The 22,547-nt window shown below is 44.9% G+C and overlaps 1 protein-coding gene across 1 annotated transcript in view; it reads right to left on the reverse strand.

Annotated features, from left to right (window-relative positions):
- DYTN (dystrotelin) overlaps positions 1 to 22,288 on the reverse strand; it is a 59,931-nt gene extending 37,643 nt beyond the window's left edge. Inside the window, exons 1-3 of the mRNA XM_059726259.1 lie at positions 22,270 to 22,288; positions 11,352 to 11,426; positions 3,587 to 3,782 (exon numbers count right to left, since the gene is read on the reverse strand). Coding sequence (XP_059582242.1) covers positions 3,587 to 3,782; positions 11,352 to 11,426; positions 22,270 to 22,288 — 290 coding nt within the window. The remainder of the gene's footprint in view (positions 1 to 3,586; positions 3,783 to 11,351; positions 11,427 to 22,269) is intronic.
- Positions 22,289 to 22,547: the final 259 nt, after the last annotated feature.

A 22,547-nucleotide genomic window follows, 5' to 3' on the forward strand; every position in this document is an offset into this window, starting at 1 on the left:
GCCGCTTACAATGGAAAATCCACAACATAAAGAGAAAAGAAGTCAGACTACATAGTGACACCAATCACCCACAAGAATCCCTTCCTCTCTCATATCTTCTGGACCATCACAGCAACAACATCACCTCAACACCTCCAAAATCCATGTCATTTCATATGTGCATACCTGCTCTAGAACGTTGTTATTTATGTGTATGGAGGCGGTGTCTGAGAGCCCCAGTGGTGGAGCCAGAGCTCCATTGAGATAACTCTGCTAGTCACTGGACAAACACAGAACAAAAAGACTCTCTGCCCCAAACTGCTTATATCCCAATTAGATTATATTATATTAGGCCTATTTAAAGCATTCAGTATTAAATGATGATTCTCTTTCTGCAAAGTGTTTCTGAAAGTAAATCTTATTAAGCAGGCTTACATAATGTCTTAAATTATGTCTCCTTGGGCATGTTTACACATGCAATTAATGCGTAGCAATAAGCTCCAGCACATACTGTTCCAGAATGTATCATTTCTGGGTGTCACATTTGAATGTGTGCTGCACATTGAGCCAAGTGAGAACAACCCATGTCCTCCTGCCAGCCCAGGTCTGCTTCAACCCAGCTCAATGTACTGCAAGTATATATGGTATTTCTTTAACTGGAAACACAGTAGGTTTTATTTGGAATACTTGAGAAACCATAAACATGGAATCCAATGCTGCTCTTTTTACAAGCTAACTTTTCAGGGCAAGATTGTACTTAGTAATTTTTTTTTTTTTTTTAAATGCAAAAAACTACCTTCAAAAGTGCCCAGGCTTATTATGCTGCCATTATAGACTGAGATAGCTGTGAGATGTAGATTGGATGGAAGTTTCTTTGTTAAACAAGTGTTTCCAGACTCACCCAATGTTCTCCTCATGACATTGGTGGCAAGATTTTGATGAAAACAGTAAAATTACACAAATAATTGACCTACCACTAGAAAGAGAACTAAATGGAGATTAGAAACTTGTTCACCTGAAAACTTTACTGGACAGTCAGTAGAACATACTGAAGGCAAACGCTCTTTTTTTTATCAAGTTGATTTGCATATTTGCAGCCATGCATTGTTGACTGACAAGATGCACAAAAATGATATGCATTTTACAAAATACAGTGAAAAGTCATTTCCAAACTTCCTACTGCATATAATGAGACCTTTATGACATTGTCAGGGAGCACACAAGGTAAGCTACCACAAGGATACAAAAAAGGTCCTAATACGTGTCTGCAAGAAAAAAGGTGTTAGTGAAAAAATGCAGTAGAGGAAAGACCATCACATGCTAGAAAAAGACAACATTTACTCGCAAAGATGTTCCTACAATGCAAGCATGATGCCTAATTCACTGTTAGAATCAAATACCAGAAGAGGAGGAAAAATGGCACACTGCCTTTGGAGAATAGAAATAGTTTATAAAGAGAGACCAAGTTAATCCTGTGATGATAGTTCTTCTAAGTAATTTCCCTTGAGTAGCCCTGAGAGAATGCAATATAGAAAATACTCTTGCTATTTCTAGCTTTGTTCCAAATTGCATTATTTCATTTTTAGACTCAAGTGATTTATTTTGTAAGTACAAGTAACTCATAACATGGGATCACACACAGAGATGATCAAATTAGTCATTAATGGGAATTCAAGAGGGTTAGTAACAGTCCTCTGCACCACTTAAATCCCATTCAGACTCTCAGCAAAAGCTTTGATCTTTCTCTCTCTCTCTCTCTCTCTGCACAGGACTGTGAATAAATTAACCTATGAACGTGGCCTGTTCCTTTTCTAGCATGATGTTCCCAAACCAATCCTGGTTCTGATTAATTCATTTTTCACGAATACAGTATGTAAGCAAATTTCAGCCTATGAGTTGCTTGTGTATTGCTCCCTTCAGCACTTTGCTATTCAGGGTAGCTAATTGATCAGCTTCGTAGCACTGCTTTTGCTTCACAATTGGATGGCAAATATTTTAGACAGGAAAGGAAAGAATACTCAAAAGTGACTAGTGAATCCTTGCTCCATGCTTGGGATAGTCTCATTCACATGCCAATATCAATTTTTCAGTTATGAGGGCTATGTAAGTATCTGCATAGATGAAAATTGGAGCCACTCATACATTTCTGTGAACTGTTAATTGGATTACAGGTAGGTTTGCTACTGATAAAAGAGGTGAGAGGCAGGTCTATAGCCTGACCTTCCATTTTCAACACACAAAGCATGAGCTTCATGCTTATTCCAATGCCTATCTGGCCACCTATTACAGTGAAACACCAGTTCTTACCCGTGTGCTCATAGTTTGAATAGATTCAACCAAAACAGTAAGTCCTTTCCACCCCTTCCTGTGTGTTTAATTTTAATTTTTTTCTTACCTTAGAGTCATAGAATCATAGAAAATTAGGGCTGGAAGGGACCTCAGGAGGCTATCTCGTCCAACCCCCTGCTCAAATCAGGACCAGCCCCAGCTAGATCATCCCAGCCAAAGCTTTATCCAGCCAGGTCTTAAAAGCCTCCAAGGATGGAGCTTCCACAACCACTCTGGGTAACCTGTCCCACTGTTTTACTACCCTCCCAGTGAGAAAATTCTTCCTGATATCTAACCTAAATCTCCTTTACTGCAACTTGATACCATTGCTCCTTGTTCTGCCATCTGCCACCACTGAGAACAGTCTAGCTCCATCCTCTTTGGAACCCCCCTTCAGATAGTTGAAGGCTGCTATTAAGTCTCCTCTCAGTCTTCTCTTCTCCAAACTAAATAAGCCCAGTTCCCTCTGCCTGTCCTCAGGAGTCATGTGCCCCAGCCCCCACAACATTTTTGTTGCCCTCTGGACCTGCTCCAATTCTTGATAAGCCTGTCTAACTCTAAAAGTATCTTCTGATTGGCTCATTCAAATGTTCTTTGTCCTATGAATTAAATCTGGAAATCAGACTGAGTTGGATCTTCCATGATCTTGGAAAATGTCAAGTAGCCAAGTGTAGGTTCTTGTGAGACCTGAAGGGAAGATTTCTAATCTTCTAATTTTATGGTTATCTTTAACAAAGCTACTATTGGTATTTGTTTTCACAACTTATCTAAGGACCGTAGCACAAGTATACTAACTAGAGCACAAACTACATTTGATACATCTGGTGACATCCATTATGGACTTATACTAACATTCTTATGCTAAAACTACAATATGCCACATAGGCGATGTGTAGGGGGGGTGTGGGGCGGGCCCCCCTGACAGCAAGTGCTCTCTCAGTGAGTGGCTGGTAGCGGGGCACAGAGAGTGCTCGTTTCCCCACCCCGCCAAATTTGGCTGTGCTGCATGCAGAAGTGCTGGCACTTCTGCTGCCACCACTGAGGGACCCCACCCCAGTCATGTCCCACTGGTGCCCCCCAGACTCAGGAGGCACCAGTTGCCCATAATACCAGTTGGTAAAATTGTGCTACCATTGGACCTCCAGGTATGCACAATTCAAATAACAACACACCTTTTGAGCATGGGATGGGCTTCTGACTGGGAAGGCAGAAGAGGGATGGGCAGGTTGCTACTTACAGAAATAGTATATGTTGAAATCAGTAGTGGGCTTCCTCTCACCTGTCATACATGGCAGTTAGCAGCCTTAGAGTCAAATCAGGGGCTTTTGGATCTACTTGGCCTGGTTTGTCTAACCTGGCACTCTGAAACAGCTCTTTCAGCAATGAGCAGAGCTGCTGTATTTTCAGAGACTTCTCCTTCTGGCACTGGTGACATGGAAGGATGTGCTGAATCAGGGAGACATCAGTCAAGTCCACTGTAGGGAAAATAAAGAGGAAAATTAATGAGAGTTCCTCTGATTTTATTGTAAATGTAAGCCGGACATTTCTTAATTAAATGCATTAATTAGACATGCCTGGAAAGGGAGGCCACTCACATTATATGGAAAGGGGGAACATCCGTCAAAGGATCTTTCACTGAATTCAGCAAAGCGTATGAGAGTATAAAGAAAGACAAAGTCAACCACAATTTCCCAGTCCTCATTTTAAAATGATTAGGCAGGAAAAAATGCATTGGCGATTTTTGTAAGATGCAATTGAGCCCTTGTGGAGAGTTAGCACAAAAGCGGATGCACCATATGAATGTTCAAAGTCAGATGTATGTGGATTTCGAGTTCTTTGTCTTTGCTGCCAGTTTCCATTCCATGCCCACTGTTCTGAAGGAGCATGAGAAATGTTTTGGCCAAGAGCACAGAGGCAACCATGGGAAACTAATGTTCACAAAGGCCAGTCAGGACTCTTAATTTTTCTGAAGGTCTCAGCCAACATAAACTTGAACCTCATCAGTAGAATAACATAGGAGGAGAAAGGCCTGAATGTATTAGTCAGTCACAGGATTTGAACCACTAGTGTGTTGTAACTGTGAAAAGACTAATGTGAAGTATTAATGGCATTGTACAAGACATAGGTGGAATCTAGAATATTGTGTACAGTTCTGCTCATCCATGTTCAAGAAAGAGGCAATCAAACAGGTTCAGAGAAGGGTTACTACAGATTAGAAACATGTCTCTTCTCTAGCAGAGATATACGTCTCTCCTATCAATGACTTTAACTGGATTGTGTTGTGTGGTCTAAACTAAGGCTATGGTTATTATCCCATTACTTGGATTCATTTTTATAAGCCCCATGTCCCTCAGTGGGTTAACTGCTTTGTTCTTCACTCTCCTCCCCACTTTGCCTCTCTCAGCGATGCCCCTTTCTTTTTCCTCCGCACCTTCCCTATCCTTTGTGTTCTAATCACTGCTTTGTATTTAGCAGCTCTGCTTCTGGCAGTCCCTTCACAGCATCTGATAAAGTAAACTCTGGCTTATGAAAGCTTGTGGGCTCTGTCAGAAATGCAGGGCCCTGCTCTAGCTCATGGCACTGTACATAAAACATCATGAGTTAGAGTGCCCCCTTGACCCAACAGAGGTTTGCCTGCTGGGTTGGGGATGAAGTGGGGGGAATTGAGCCTGCTTGCTTGCACTGGCCCTACTGGCCAGCAGGTGGTGGCACTGGCCAGGACCACCCCTCTCCCCAGCCCTGCCCCCCTCCTAGCTTCAGGAATCTTGGAGGCCCAGCCCAGCTCACCCCAATACTCCAGCCAGGGTAGCTGATGGTGAGGGGCTCTGTTCCAACCCCCTTCCAGCTCAGGCCAGGCATAGCAGCCTTGCAGCCGCTGCTGCTCCTTTCACTCCCTCTGCACTGACAACTTCACCCCCATGCAAAAAATTAACTCCCAGGGGAACACAAGTGCCCTAAGGTGTTCTAAAACAGAGAGCCTTAATCTGTTACCTAATTAGAGAAGCGTTAATTTTTCTTGCAATCGGCCATTTTAGAAGTGCTTTGCAGCTGTGCATGTGTATTAGGTCATGGCTGTAGAGTGCTCTCAGGAGCCAGATTGTGCAAAGACTATTGCTTCGGTCTGCACCCTATGCTGTACATCTTTAATTTAGTTAGTCTATAAAGAGCAAATCTATCCTGCCTTATTTGTAACAATAGTTACACCTGTTCCAAGGATGGAAAAATATTTTAAGGATTGCATTACTGAAACCAGTCAAAACCAAAGTTTAATCTGTTTTTTTTAACTATGTTAATATTATTTATATTGCAGTACAACCCAGATTGACATAGGGCATGAGAAAGGAAGTATTATTGTTTATATTTCATGAAAGGGTAACAGACACAGGGAGCTTAAGGGCTGAATTGTCTAAAGTACTGAGCTGATTCAGGATCTTATGTTACATTCACTTGCAAGTGACGGACAGCTACTTCTCACTTAACGAGTTATGTTCTTGAAAAATGCGACTTTAAGCAAAACAATGTTAAGCAAATCCAGTTATGTCACAGTAGTTACCTACTAGCAGGCAGCGGTCAAACAACGTTATAGCTGAAGATTACACAACTTTATATGAGCATGTTCTCTAATAGGTCAGTGACGTAATAACAAAACAGTGTTAACTGGGAAAACATTAAGTGAGGAGTACCTGTAACTAGTTTTGAAAATCCCAATTGGCTTCTGCAAGTCTGGTAGGCTTGGGAGCTGAACCCAGATTTTATGATTCCCAGCTGCATGCAGGAACAGAAAAATCATTGGCGATGCATAGGGGGTGAACACGGGCACATGCACCCCCTGAGATGGGTGGTGCACCCCCTGAAAAAAGCGCTGCTAACACTACCAGTGGCGCTTGCGAGTGGTCACTACTCACCACCCCCCTCCCCTCACTGCCAACATCGCCGTGGCTGCCTGCAGGAGCTCCCCACTCACCACCACCACATCCCCACTGCCACCGCCACCGCCACCACCTGTGGGTGGTCGACATGCCCCCCAGCCTCCAGGGGCATGCGTTGTTCGTAAGAAAAACAGTCTTCCTTCATAGTTTCATAGTTTCATACTAGGTAGGGTCAGAAGGGACCTGAGTAGATCATCACGTCCGACCCCCTGCCACGGGCAGGAAAGGATGCTGGGGTCAAACGACCCTGGCTAAGTGATTATTTAGCCTCCTTTTGAAGACCCCCAGGGTAGGAGCCAGCACCACTTCCCTTGGAAGTTGGTTCCAGATCCTGACTGTGAAGTAGTGCCTCCTGATATCTAGCCTGAATCTGCTCTCGGTCAGCTTATGGCTGTTATTCCTCATTACTCCCAGTAGTGCTCAGGGGAACAGCGATTCTCCCATAGCCTGCTGGTCCCCCTTGGCCAGTTTGTAGATGGCCATCAGATCCCCTCTCAGCCTTCTCTTGTGGAGGCTGAACAGGTTCAGGTCCTGTAGCCTCTGCTCGTAGGGCCTGCCTTGCAGCCCCCTGATCATGCAGGTGGCCCTCTTCTGGACCCTCTCGATGCTGTCCACATCCCTCCTGAAGTGCGGCACCCAGAACTAGATGCAGTGCTCCAACTGCGGCCTGACCAGTGTCATATAGAGGGGAAGGATCACTTCCTTGGACCTGCTTGTGATGCATCTGTGGATGCATGACGAGGTGTGGTTGGCCTTCCTGACCGCATCCCCCACATTGGCGGTCCATGTTCATTTTGAAATCAATAATGACACCAAGATCCTTTTCTGTCTCTGTGGTGACTCGAAGGGAGTTCCCCAGCCTGTAGGTGTGCTGCTGGTTCTTCCCCCCCAGGTGCAGTACCTTGCATTTGTCAGTATTGAATCCTATCCTGTTCTCATCCACCCACCCCTGTAACCTGTCTAGGTCTAGTTGCAGCCTGTCCCTCTCCTCTAGTGTGTCCACTTCTCCCCACAATTTAGTGTCATCTGCGAATTTGAACAAGGTATTTTTCACCCCCTCATCCAAGTCGCTAATGAAGATGTTGAACAGTGCGGGCCCTAGGACTGAGCCCTGGGGGACCCCACTGCCCACATCCCTCCAGATCGAAAATAACCCATCCACCACCACTCTCTGGGTGTGGCCCTCCAGCCAATTAGTGACCCATCTGACTGTGTAGGCATTGATGCCACAGTCACCTAATTTCTTAATGAGAATGGGGTGAGAGACAGTGTTGAAGGCCTTCCTAAAGTCTAGAAAGACTACGTCCACTGCGACACCTGCATCCAAGTTTTGTGACCTGGTTGTAGAAGGCCACCAGGTTGGTCTGACAGGACTTGCCTCTACAGAACCGATGTTGGTTGCCCCTAAGCATGATCTCCTCTGATGGTCCCTCGCAGATGTGCTGCTGGATAATTTTCTCAAAAAGCTTCCCCAGGACCAAGGTAAGACTAATGGGCCTGTAGTTTCCTGGGTCCTCCTTCCTCCCTTTTTTGAAAATGGGGACCACATTGGCCCTTTTCCAGTCATCCGACACCTCGCCAGAGCACCATGAGTGCTCATAAAGCCATGCCAGGGGTCCCGCAATGACCTCTGCTAATTCCCTCAGCACTCTGGGGTGGAGATCATCAGGACCTGCTGACTTGAACACCCACCAGAAGTTCCCTGACTAGGTTCTCACTGACCCTGGGCCTGGCAGCGCCTCCCCTGGGTCCATCAGGGATCCCAGTGTGGGGGGGATGCCCTGGTTTGTGCTCAAAAAGATGGAGGCAAAGAAATTGTTAAAGAGGTTAGCTTTGTCGTCCGGTGTGACCACCAGATTTCCAAGTGTATCCTGCAGAGGCCTTATGTTTCCCGGTACCTTCTTTTTACCCGCTATGTATTTAAAAAATGACTTCTTGTTGTCCTTTATTCCGGGTCACTAGTCCCAGTTCCATCTCTGCCTTAGCCTTCTTAATAGTCCCACTATAATCTTGGGCAATGGAGGTATAATCCTCCTTGGTGATGGCCCCTCCCTTCCATTGGGTATATGCCTCCTTTTTAGCTTTGAGACATTCGTGGATGCTTTTGGTAAGCCATGGGGGCTTTTAAGCACTCCTGCCCCCTTTGATCCATGTGGGAATTGTCACCCTTTGGGCTTTATAACACTTTGGGCTTATATTACATCCTTAATATGTCATAAAGGTATTGATGCATGTTTTGTCCATTCTCAGGAATAGTTTTGTGTGAAGGGGCTGGTGCATACAAAGGAATAAAAAGACAAACAAATTCCAGGGGTTCCAGTGCAATGTCCAACTTCCATACAGCAAATTGGAAACAGAATAAATGCTCAGCACTCTACTCAGTAGCTCTTTCCCACAACAAAATTCCCTTTGACTTCAGTGGGAGATTTGCCAGAGTAAAGGGTCAGGAGTGCTGAATAGAACCTTTCTGGTCTATAATATTTTATTTTGTTCTCGTTAATATTCATGGTATTAATAATAATGTTTGCAAATTGCCCTATGCATTTTTGATTGTCTCTGTCCAATAAATCCATTCCTAAGAAACAGATCCAATTTTGACATTTAACAAGGACAACAATACATAGATGAAGCTCCATATTGCTGGCAACTTTTATGTTGTGTTGGCAATATTACATACTGTAATAATAATCTAATTAATCTGTGTCTCTGAAAAATGTAATAGATCTTTATAGACCTTTTAAAGGGGAGTTTGTTTGAATTTTAATAGTGGTAGAATAATCAAGTACTAAAGGAAACTGTGTACTACTGCTATTAGAGTAGATCTTTTTTTCAGTAATAGCAGTGAATTATGCTCTCCAACCTTCCCTTGTCTTTTTCCATTAGAAAGCCCAAGAAGATTGTTAGGATACCCTGTCCCAAGTAGGTATCCCTTCCAGTAGTAAATACTGCATTTGAGGGGGTGATATTTGTAACCATCTGCTTTTAACATATGGGATGAATATCCGACTTCAGCATCTTGGTTTAGTTATAATGCCAGGCTCATGCATCTGGATTTATGGTTAAAACTAGGATGTGGAAAATCTAGATTCTGCTCCTGGATCTGCTATGGGGGTCTTTTGTGACCTCTGACTAGTTGGACTGCAATGCATCCTCATGAAGAGGACAAGCACAATGCTTCTGCAGCACTTAAATCCCATTTGATCCCCACAGAATAGGACTTAAGTGGTAGATAATCCTTTTGTGAGCCTCCTGCTGCTCTGTGCCCACTTTCTTCCTCTGGAATGGGGAATGATGATGATTATTTCATGGGAGTGCTATGAGAGAGAGTTCATTGGTACTCTACTCATTCACCATGACGAGCAGTATCTCTGAAAATCTCAAGCCTATAAGTAAAATAAAATGCTGCCATAAGCAATTCCATTGACTTTAACAGAATTACTTAGGGGACAAAGTCTAATACTTCATAGTTTGTGTGTGCAGGATTGGGCCCCAGGAAAATTAATCAGCGCATCTGCTGTTCCTTGTTTGGCAATGATGCTGAGCTGCTTTCTTAGATCTGTTGGCAGACCTCCTGCACTGCCTTTTATTTTAACTAGAGCTCACACAAGATGTGTGAAATGGATGACAATAAGTCTCTTCAATTTTTTTTTTTTTAAGAAATATATTTTCTGCAGGGTAGTTTGATTATTGAAAATATTTGTTTTCAACAAAACCCCATTGTTGATGAAGTGTGGGGGTTTTTTGGGGGGTGCGGGAGGGGCATAGAACTGTCAAAACTATGGTGACCAGCTTTATTAATGCTTATGTTATAACAGAACAAATAGAAAAGATAATCCGCATGGGGCATTAGGAATCCTCTCTGTTAGGGTGACAATATTTGGATTTTCGGGAGCATTGAACCTGCAGCTGAATAAAGGCATGATCTGTGGCCTAGCAGAGCTGCCGACCACAAGGCAGAATGATAGCTAAGCCAGCCATTTGCTTATGCTATGTACCCATCTTAACTGTGTCAACCATTTTCTGAGGAAAAAACAGCAAGTGAATCTGTGTGAGTCTGTGTGCTGTGAATGAACTGACATTTTAGGAATGTGGAAGATGGTACAACATGAGACAGAAAAACAGACTGGAATGTGAAAAACAACACGTGATTGGTAACAGAATCTGAGATGAACATATGCAAAAAGGTAAATAGTGATTGGTGAAGAAGCCTCCAGAAGCTTCCAGGTTTTGGTCAAAGTCTGCCCATTGACCAAAGAAAAGGAGTCAAGGTCTTAGACATGCACTCATAGCAAAAAGACATGTAAAGAAGTAAAACGCATAGGCAATTCCACGCTAATGAAGCAAACAGTAAACAGAGGCAGAGATTGAGATGGGAGGAGAAATGGGTGGAACATAGGAGGAGCAAGGGTGGAATGAATGGTAATGAGCATAAACCAAAGTGTATAAATGTGGGAAAAAACTATTGTTCAGGGCAGGTCCCTGGTTTGTTGTTTTTTGGGACCTGGCCCGAAGCTGTCTCCATTCTGAATAAAGTTGTTGCGAGCAATGTGTGCTGGTGTTTGCTCCCTGCCTGCTCTGGCTAATGAGTAATAGGACCCATGGGCAATTGGATTGTTGTCTCTCTAGTCATTGGTTGCCACATGGAGTCGGGGTCTAACACTCTCAATGTTACAAAGGATAGGGTCTGAATTCTGCTGCTGACTCTACCATTGAGTCACTATCTTCTCAGCAAGTCAGCTGACCCCTCTGCTTCAGTTTCCCCATTGGGAAAACTGGGATAAAAATATTTAGCTTCCTTTGGAAAGTGCTATGAGATTGTACAGGAACCAGTGCTTTTTCTGACAGAGTATAATTGTCCATTTGTTCACAAACAATTTGCAGTGTGCTCCAAAACCCTTTAAGGGAAGAGTATTAGAAAAAGGCAAAGCAGCATTTTAGTTCAGACTGCGACTTTTCTTTTATCTTGCTGGGATTCTTTGACCCCAGCTGACTTCCTGCCTCTGGGGCAGGGGGCTGGACTTGATGATCTTTGAGGTCCCTTCCAGCCCTAATGTCTATGAATTTTCCAGATTCCCCTCCCAGTCCAAAAGTACAGAAACCTCCTCATCTACTTACATTGGCAGAGAGTTTGTACTGACTGTAGTTTCAGGGCTGTTCTATAAACAGAATTCTGGATGTCACTCAGAGCCTCTGTGAATGAAAACACAAATACGATGGGTTGGTTTATGCCAGGGGTGGGCAATTATTTTGGACGGAGGGCCGCTTACGGAGTTTTGGCAAGCCAGCGAGAGCCGCATGACAGGCAGTCAGGAGCAGATAAATATTAATTTTCTAAATTTTTTAGGGGCCCCCCAGGCTGGATAGAATGGCCTGACAGGCCGCATCCGGTCCACAGGCCACATTTTGCCCACACCTGGTTTATGCCTTCCCTCCATTTCATGACTACTACATTTAAGAGAAAATCAAAAAAATCACCATGGAGGAATATGAAAGAAGCCATCAAAAGCCTAGCTTATGAGTCCTATGCTTCCTCTGACTGCTCATCCCAGGTCTCCCTAACATATTAGAAAAATGCAGAATCTTCTTTGAGGGTTCAGAAAGTACGTAATGACAATTTTGAAATAAACTCGTTTTGTGTCCAGCAGGAGCTATGCAGCTGTGGGGAATGGTGATTGTGACATTGTTGAATGCACCCACTGTTTTATGACTACATGTACAAGCAATGTGGTCCAGGAAGTGATTATTGCACACAAAATGCTTTATTTTGAAATTGCCATTACTTTCTGAAACACCCTTGTATTTTAAAGTACAACTAACCTTGCAGATGTAATGACTGCATTAGGGTGTGACTGCAGTATAGTGCAGAGTTTGCAGGATCATAGAAAAGTAGGGCTGGAAGGGACCTGACAAAGTAATTTAGTTTAGCCCACTGTTCAAGGAAGAATTAGGTTAAAAAAGGTATCCCATTCAAGTATTTTTTTCAACCTGCTCTTGAAAATTTCCAAGGATTGGGATTCAACAATTTATCTAGGTAGTCTGTTTCAATGCTTGACCTGCCACATAGTCAGAAAGTTCCTCTTAATCTCCAACCTCAATTTCCTGCGTTGCAACTTGAGATCATTGCTCCTAGTCCTGTCTCCTGTGGCCACAGAGAAAAGCCCATCTCCATCCTCTCTATCTGTTATCAAATCCCCCCTCAGTTTTCTTTTCTCCAGACTAAATAACTCGAGTTTGTTTAGCCTTTCCTCATAAGTCTCATTTCCCAGGCCCCTAAAATAATTTTTGTTGCTCTGCACTGGACTTGCCAACCTATCTATGTTGTTCTTGAAGTATAGGGCCCCAAACTGGAAATTGTACTCCAAGGAAGGCCTCACAAGCACTGAATAGAGTGGAAGAAACACTATCCTTGATTTGCAAGTGACAATCCTATTAATATAACCCAGTACATGTATGCAGTTGGTCTTTTTACAACAAGAGTATACTTTTGACTGACATTCAAGTTATGGTCTACTGCAGTGGTGCTCAACCTTTTGGCCACAGATGAGTGGTACAGGGCCTATCTATGGGCCAGATTGGGCCCTGGGGCCTGATGCTGCCCCTGCCTGGCCCTCTGCACTGGGATTGAGTGCCAGATTCTGTACACAAGGCTCAGGACTCCCCGTGGGTCCAGAAATTTGGCAGCAGGGGAGCAGTGCCACCACTTTCCTGTTTCAAATTTCTGGACCTGTGGGGAACCCTGCAGGCTGGATGACATAGCACTGTGGGCCAGATCTGGCCCATGGGCCAGAGATTGAGTAACCTTGGTCTGCTGAACCCTCCAGGTCCTCTGCAGATTGCAGCCTAGCTAGTCATTTCCCTGTCTGTATTTGTGCATGCAATTATTCCATCCCCAATGCAGGACTTTGCACTTGTTGAACTGTCCTTGTTGAATTTCATTTGGTTGATTGCAGACTGTCTTCTGAATGTATTCAGGTCATTCGGGATCCTAGCCCTGCCATTCAAAACGTCTGCAACTCCACCTAATTAGGTGTCATCCACAAATTTGCTAAGCGTACACTCAGTTGAATTTCACTGATTTTTATAGACATTAGGGGCTAGAAGGGATCTCATGAGTTCATTGAGTTCAGCCCCACCGCCATAGGCAGGAGTTACCTGAACCAGAGTTAAATTCAACTTCAAACCGGCAGAATCTAATCTTGGGAGAATAAATTAGTCCATGCCAAAGGTAGTCTACCAGCACTACCTGAGTTAGATTAGGTATCTTTATACAACAGAGCAGTCACAGAAGGAACTGCAGTGTGTGTATATATATGTATAGACAATGTAGAGGAACTAGCACACCTATCACTGGAGCCCAACATTGGAGGTCACTATTTTAGGAGAGGTACTGGAGAGAGAGAGAGAGAGAACTCTAATACTACAACTAACCAAAGAATTTCCCCTTCAGTTTTGGGGGGTTGGAAACTAATTTTTCAACCAAATAGAAATTTGTGCAGAAAACCTTTGTTTTTTGCTTAAGCTTTTCAGGTTTTTGTTCCAAAAATACCTTGGGTTTAACAAAAATATAAAAACTTAGGAAACTTTATGTTGAACATGTTTGGGTTTTCCTCAGCAAGTTAGCAGATGACACCAAGCTAGGGGAAGTAGCAGTTATGCTGGAGGGTAGGGCTAGGATTCTGAGTGACTTAGACAAATTGGAGGATTGGGCCAAAAGAAATCTCATGAGATTTAATAAGGACACATGCAAAGTCCTGTGTCCCAGGGTGATGAGGGAAAAGGGATGGAGATCCCTTCCCTAGCGTGGGGGCTGCGGGGAAGCCCCATGGCACTGGGAAAAATCCCTTAGTAACCTCACAAAGGGGAAATACTTACCACTGGCAGGCATGCCAAATGGGAAGCAGCAGCCGACAGACAAACTGCCCATGTGGTTCACCAGCCACTTGTTTCATAGAGTTAAGGTTAGAAGGGACCTATTAGATCATTGAGTCCAACCCCCTGCCCTAGGCAGGAAAGAGTACTGTCTGTCCAATCTCCTTTTAAATACTTCCAAGGAAGGGGACAGCACCTCCCTTGGAAACGTATTCCATATTTTGGCAACCCTCACTATAAATAATTTTTTCCTGATGTCTAGTCTGAATTTGTTCTCTTTCAGTTTGTGGCCATTATTTCTAGTTACCCCGACAGGTGCCCTGGTAAACATCATATCTCCTATTTCTTGCTGACCCCACCTGATGAGTTTGTAGGCGGCCACGAGATCACCTCTCAGCTTCCTCTTGCAGAGGCTGAAGAGGTTCAGGTCTCCCAATCAGTCCATATAGGGTTTTTTCTGTAGGCCTTTAACCAGACAAGTGGCCCTCCTCTGAACCCTCTCCAGGCCATCCACATCCCTCCTGAAGTGCGGTGCCCAAAACTGGACACAGTACTCCAGCTGTGGCCTGACGAATGCCACATAGAGGGGAAGAGTCACCTCCCTAGACCTGTTTGTGATGCACCTACTTATGCAATAAAGGGTTCGCTTAGCTTTACTTATTACCTCATTACACTGGTGACTCATGTTCATTTTGGAGTCGACTACAACTCCAAGATTCCTTTCCACAGTTGTGCTACTTAAAATGGTACCTCCCAGGCTATAGGAGTATTGATGACTTTTTCCTCCCCAGGTGCAACACATGCCACTTACCCTTGTTAAGCTGCATCCTATTCTGTTCCACCCACTTCCCCAGCCTGTCCAAATTGGCCTGGATTTGCTCCCTGCCCTCTAGTTTGTTTACCTTCCCGCATAGTTTGGTGTCATCAGCAAACTTGGACAGAGTGCTTTCTACTCCCTCGTCCAAGTCACTATTGAAGATATTGAATAGTACTGGTCCCAGGACAGAGCCTTGGGGGACTCTGCTGCCTACATTTCTCCAGGTAGAAACCGACCCATCTACCACCACTCCCTGGGTGCATCCCATAAGCCAATTTTCAACCTACTGGACTGTGTAATAATCTACATTGCAACTGTTTAGTTTATTTATAAGAATTGGGTGCGACACTATGTTAAAGGCCTTTGTTTATATGGCTGGGACCAGCACAAGGCAGTGACATCATCAAGGGATGCCGGCCATCTCTGATAAGAGCCAGTGGCAGAGAACACCGGGGGTGCACCAGCTGAGAGGCGGCTGGGCACTCCCCCCAGTGTGGCCAGAGCCTGTCACTGGAGGAACCCAGGATGGGGCCCTGAAGAGGAATCCACTCCATGGCTTGGAGGGCGAACCAAGCCCGGACCAAGAATGACACCTAGGGACAGATTGTCACAATGCACGTAGGACATGTGAGTGGGGCAGCAACACTGTACCTCCCCGGCACTTTGATTCTTTTCTTATACTTTTGAATTGCTCCTAAGGGCAGAAAGCAACCACTCACTCTTCCCTGGAGCCGAGGACTGAGGGGCCTCCGGAGACTCCAGGCTAGGACACTTGAAGTTCAGCAGGCCATACTCTGGCCCATCGATACACAGTCCCCAGGCAGGGATGGGCCATTTGGGTATAACCCAGGCCCACATTAATGGGTCTAAAATATAGGATCCTCACATGCAAGACAGTGTGCTAATTCAATGCCGCATTCAGGTTGCCATACTAGAAGCGTGGGTCAGGGTCATGCCAACAGGCCCGATGATTAAAGTATACAGGCCAACTAACATCCAGCTGAACACTGCTGGCTGGCACATGGAAGGGGTGTAGGGGAGGTGGAGCCCTAGGAACATCTGCTGGTGACATCTCCCAGCAAAATCCCAACTCCAGGGGAGCCTTCCACTCCTGAAGAGAACAACTAGTCATGGTGGGTGAGTATCAGGGGTCTCCATGGGGAGGTGATGCAATAGCAGCAATAGTGCCCGAGGGAAACTGGAGGCAGGACAGGAACAGCTGGTCCTGAGCTGTGCGAAAGCAGTCACTCAAAACCCAGCAGGTACAAAGTGGTGTATAGGCCAGGAACTCAGAAGAGGACCTGGCTGGAGGTGACTCAGTTGCAATGTAGCTGGCAGTAATGGGAAATCCTGACCTCCTAGGGCAGACTCTTCAGGCGCTTACTCAGATTCCTGATGTGCAGCAGCAGCAGGTAGCCCAGCAGCAGGACTGGCTGCAACATAACCTTTCTTTCTTCAAAATGCCTAAAATGACTCAGAAAGATGACTCAGAGGCCTACATCGAAGGATTTGAGCACAATGCAATACAGGCCAGGCTGGATAAGGGATACTGGGCCAGTCAACTTGGGGCCTTAGTCATAGGTAAGGCACAGGCCACATACAGGGCCATGCCTTGAGATGAAGCTAATGACTATGACTGACTTAAGGTGGTCATCTTGTACAGGCTCGATATTACACCCGAGTATTACAAACGGCTATTCCAGGCTAAGAAAGGACACGATGAATGATGGCCATGGATCCTGTTGCAGCTACTCAGCGACCTCATGAACAAGTGGGTGAGTCCCTCTTGGTATGACTAGGATGCATTTGCGGGCCAGATTCTTCTGGAGCAGTTCATTAGCAACTTAGAGGACCAAACCCAGTGCTGGGTCCAGCGACACTCACTGAGGAATTGGAGAGGCATAAGGCTGGCTGAGGCCTTCACCATCTCAGAAGGAGACTATGTCCGGGAGTGGCCAGCCCTGACCCCAGGGAGAGCTAGTGCACTGGGGGGGAAATGAGATGGCCACCCAGTAAAATTGGGACAAGAGAAACGGTCTGCTTCTGGTGTGGGAAGAGCAGCCATTTTTCAAAGGACTGCTGGGGTGGAGTGGTGGAGACCTGACATTCAACATTGGAGCCTTGGGGACGAGAGGAAGGACCCTGATACCTCAGAAGCAATGGACAGCAGTTACGCAGTTGGTGGGGAAAATACCATGTGGAGCTGCCCAGTCGTCATGGCGTGGGTGAAAGGCTGTCTGATTCAAGCAATTCTGGACTCCGGATATGCCCAGTCCCTGGTCTGGGTAGATCTAGCCCCCACACAAACAGTCCGCTAGTATAAGAAAAGAATCAAAGTGCTAGGGAGGTACAGTGTTGCCGGGAGGTGATGCACTAACAGCAATAGTGCCCAAGGGAAACCAGAGATGGGGCAGGAACAGCTGGTCCTAAGCTGCACAAAAGTGGCTACTCAAAACCCAGCAGATACATCCTGCACTTAGGATGGAACAATCCCATGCACCAGTACAGGCTTATGACCAAGTGGCTAAGCAGCTTTGCAGAAAAGGAGCTGGAGATTACAGTGGACAATAAGCTGAATATGAGTCAACAGTGGTTTGGGGGCTGGGGCACATGACTGATGAGGAGAGGCTGAGGAAATTGGGCTTATTTAGTCTTCAGAAGAAAAGACTGAGGGGGAATTTGATAGCAGCCTTCAACTACCTGAATGGTGATTCCAAAGAAGATGGAGCTAGACTGTTCTTAGTGGTGGCAGATGATAGTACAAGGAGCAATAGTCTCAAGTTGCAGCAAGCGAAGTTTAGGTTAGATATTAAGAAAAACTTTCTCACTAGGAGGGTGGTGAAGCATTGAAAGGGGTTAACTAGAGAGATGGTGTAATTTCCATCCTTGGAGTTTTTTAAGGCCTGGATTGACAAAACCCTGGCTGGAATCATCTAGTTGGGGATGGTCCTGCTTTGAGTACAGGGTTGGATTAGATGACCTCTTGAGGTCCCTTCCAACCCTAATTTTCTATGATTCTGTGTTACCTCCTTTTCTTCTGCCAAAGTGTGTTTCAAACAGCCATTTAAAAAGTGATATGGAGCAGCAAAAAAGGAGGTAAGTGCGTTAACACCATGTGCCATCTTCTTTCAGAGGTACAAACCTGAGAAAATATTTTTTTCTACTAACAATTTGAAAACTTTTTACTGACAGCAAATTTTTTTACTGATATGTTTTACATGATAAAAATGCAACCCTTTTGCCAGGCCTGATTTATTGTTAGTTCATTCTCCTTTCCTTGTAAATTGTATATCCCTATGCTTCAAGTACGAGGAGAGACTCCTAGATAATGGAGGATGTAGATAAAATGTGAACATGTATAACTGAGTGGAAATAGTTCACAAATGTTTCTACTTGCTTCCTTTTGAAAACAACTGACTTTTATAAATTGGTTCCTGTAACAGGGAACCCTAGCCCTGTTATCAGAAAGTAGGCTAGTCCCTTTAAGATCAGAACTTTCTGGGCACAGCCTGCTGGCAGGGTAGGGGTTAAAGCTGAGCCTGGCCAGCTAGTCAGGTGACCAGAAAGGGGCAGGCCAGAGCTATAAAAACCTTGGTCTTGGCGGCAGTCAGGGGCAGTGGCCAAAGGGGAGGGAGGTTGTTATGGGAGCTCCACAGAGAGGCTTAGCTGCCAGTCTCCCTGCTGTGAGAAGGGAACTCCTGATGCCTCTCAGAGAAGTGGCAGCTGTGCCTCGGGGAGAAGCATCACAGACAGTGGGGAAGCAGAGGCACCAAGCCACAAAGAAAATGTAAGCTGGCATGCTGCCTTGTTTAATTTCTATTTTTTTTGTGTGGTTATAAACCATTGACTTACTGTTTATATATATTTGTTGATTGACATTGGTAGTTTGTGGACAAGGCTGTAGGGGAGGAGGAGACCTCAATAGCACCTTGCGTGCAGTCATAAAAGGCCAAAGGGGCCTAGTGCACCAGTGTGTGCACTTGTATAGGGCCAGCCTCTCAGAGCTGGGTGCAGGACTTTTAAGCTGGGCCCCAATGGGGGAACCTTGGCTAGTAGCCCGAATTAAAAGAAAGGGTGTCTTGGGACAGTGGGAGTTCAGGGCCACTGCCCAGCCTTGAACTTGAAGCCTGCTAGCTCCATATCCAGTGAACGGGCCTCTGGGCCAGAGAGCCCGGGCCTCCTACTGAAAGCAAAAGGAGGGCCATGAGGCCCAAGATTAAGGAGCTAGAGCCTTGGAGTCGAACCCTATCTGGTGGGTTTAGACTGGTAGGCCTAGCTAGAGAAAGATGGGGGGGACAAGGCCCACGGTGGCTGAGAACCCCAACATAGAATTGCAGTAGGCAGTCTCCTGCTTTTAAGAACATCTAAATAATATTTACATCAAGATGTGGCAGATGAGTAAAGGCGGGATATGAGATGAACGAGAGAAATGAAACATTAAGGAACTTCAGAGGTGCCCCCATGGGCAAAAAAAAGAAAAAAATGCTGCTGGGGAGGACAACCTGTTACAGTTCCCCATAAATGCCCCAGTCTAATAATAATGGTCAGCAAATTAAGGTCTCTGCTGGTTCACAGATTCTTCCCATGATATAGAAGTAAACGTATTTCTGTTCTGCTATCTGTATCTGTCTAATTTTGTTCTTGTCAGAACATGTTGTGTGATGTTACTTGGAGAGGTTATACAGCCTAATGTTCTATAGTAAGTAATGCAACATGGGATAGGAGTATGGTTTTCCTGGCTTGTAGTACTAGCATTCTTCCTTGAAGAAAGAATCCAAAGTCCATTAAAGTCCATAGAAAATTTCCCCTTGATTTCAGTAGCTGTTGGACTGGACATCAAATCTTTATTCTGTTCCTGTAAAAAGAAATATGAATGCAAGAAGTGGTATGACTGAATATGAGCCTTTTGCTATGGAAAGGATTGTACTCTGAGTTGAGGAATTTCATGTTCTCATCCAAGATCTCTCAAACACATTTGCTGTGGGTTCTGTTAGCCATCTGCTATTAATTGATTTCTGAAATATTTTACCATATTTTGGATTCAAGTCTATCCTTATAGACAATCCACAGCCTTAGTGTTTGTTATCATAGAGCTTTTGGTACCAATTACGTGATATTTCCAAAATCAACCTGGGACGTATCCAAGTCAAAGACATGATAAGAGAAAAAGTCCAAGTTAAATACAAAACAATGTCCAGAGCTCCAGCCTGTAAGAATGAGAGGACATCTTAAAAGGCACAAAGAAAACCCTCTGCTTTCTCACTTGTGGTTAAATGCAAGTCCATGCTGAAAACCAATAAAGGCTTTTGCTTCATTTAAGGATATAGGCTGATAAACAAATTATACTAAATCAATCTGTGCATCAGCTACTTTGTGGCATTGTTTCATGTATCTGCTCTATCCTGCATTTAAGTGAAAGCTACCCAGCAAGAACTTAGGTCCATTGCATTCAGGGGTAAACTGTTGCAGATCATCTTCAACTTGCAGAATAGTGTGAATACATTAATATTCCTGTAGAGCAGGTGACATGAGTTAAGTCCCCTGCCTTCATCTTGGAACATGTGTAAGTCGTACACTGAATCCCATTTAAGCCCAATTTGGAAGGCCTGCATGTGACTTAACTGGAATCCAGTTCTTTTGCAGATCTAGGGCTTAGGTCAGGGGTGGGCAAAATACAGCTTGTGGGCCAGATCCAGCATGCCAATTTAATTGGATCTGGCCTTCAGATGGCCAGTGACTCTGGCCAAGGCATAGTGCTGGTAAGGGGGCAGCACTGCTTCTGCCCAGCAGCTTCAGGCATCTGTGGACCTGGGTGCAGCTTCCACCACGGTGGAAAGGTGGCAGCATCAGCTGTGGAGGTAGAACCTGCCAGCAGTATCCGCAGCTAATGCTGCTTCCCTCTCAATGTGGTAGAAGATCCGGCCCAGATCCCCAACCTGGAACCTGCTGGCAGCATCAGCTGTGGACCCAGGCAGGAGCTGCCACTGTGCTGGGTGGGCAGTTGAGGCAGCTGCGGACTAGCAGGTTCCTCATCAGAGCTCTGGAACCTGCTGGCTACACCTACAGCTGACACTGATGCCTGCCCACTGCAGCAAACTACAGCTCTGGTGGGTGAGGAGAGGAGGATATGGTCCTTGACAGGTCCCCAAAACTCATTAAGTGGCCCTCCAGCCAATATAATTGCCCATCGCTGGTTTAGATGAATCTTAAAAGATGATTGGCCTGTGTTGGCTTTTTGCAGAAGGATAGCTTTCATCCCAAAACTGCCTGAGTTTTAGAAAGTGTCTTAGAAGAGATCATTAGTTTAGAGCAGGGGTGGGCAAAATGTGGCCCAGGGGCCAGATGCAGCCTGCCAGGCCATTCTATCTGGCCCATGGGGCCCCTAAAAAATTTAGAAAATTAATATTAATATGAATTAATTAACATTAATATTAATTGCCGCCTGTCATGCGGCCCTCGATGGCTTGCAGAAACTCAGTAAGCGGCCTTCTGCCCAAAATAATTGCCCGCCCCTGGTTTAGAGGGGGAGATGCTTTTGGAAATTGAGAATCAGAAACAACCAAGAGATGAACAGCCAGAAAGCACCCATATTACAGTGGACTTTTACTATATAGCAAACAGGTTATAAATGAACAAAAGGGGTTTATTCAGTAGTATAACTGGGTGGGGAGGCAAGGCATAAGCCCTGGGCACTGAATTGGAGGGAGTGCCAGAATGGTACCCTTAGATCTCACTAATCTTTGCCATGGCATTCCTGTACCCCCTTGCTGGAGGAGCCAGATACCCCAGGCAGATAAGGTCACCCTCCTTCCTACTGCTACCTTGCTATTGCCACTGCCTTGCAAGGGAGTCTTGCCCTGGGCACAAAACTCACTAATTATGCCTCTAGTTTTAGTCGTGCATTATGTTCAGTATGCAAGACAGCAGAAGCTGGATTGAGGAACTACTACATTTAGGGGGACTGTACTGAGTTGCCTGGGATATTGCCACCAGGTCTCAGATTCAGAACTCATTACCGTGGCTGAGCCTATTAAACCTGAAAGTCCTTTAATATATAGCTTTGCTTTTATTACTCTTTACTGGTGTAACTTGCTTTAAATTACCAGTACATATGAGTTGCCTATTTTGTCCTCACACTGGCTCCTTATGCTTCCCAAATGATTATCCATTAGCTTTGCATCTTACTTCTAGGCCAGATGTAAAAAGCAGAACAAATATTGCCTGTGTTTATAACATAGGGAGCACAGGCTGGTCTTCCATGGCACTGATAGGAGTGGAGGCTTTCTCTTGCCAGAACAAAGGTTCTGAAAACTGGATAATATACTGAAAACTGATAATATTACTTACCTTGCTGGTCTGGATCCATTTCAGGAAGGTTTGGGCTTCCTATAAAGAAACAAATGAAAATATAGCACCAGAGCTCCTAGACAAGGACTATAGGAGCCTTTCAAAACGGACATCTTTGTTAGATTCCCATAATGGATGTATTTGTGAATTGAAATTAAGTGAAAATGACATACAATAAGGTATGACCTTATGAGGAGTCAAGTTCTGTTGCTACTACATGCACGGGATTTCCATCAAACAGAGGACAATTAGCCTGATTCTCCTCTTACACCAGTGTG

The sequence above is a fragment of the Alligator mississippiensis genome, chromosome 4 (assembly GCF_030867095.1).
Source record: "Alligator mississippiensis isolate rAllMis1 chromosome 4, rAllMis1, whole genome shotgun sequence".
Taxonomy (NCBI): Eukaryota; Metazoa; Chordata; order Crocodylia; family Alligatoridae; genus Alligator; species Alligator mississippiensis.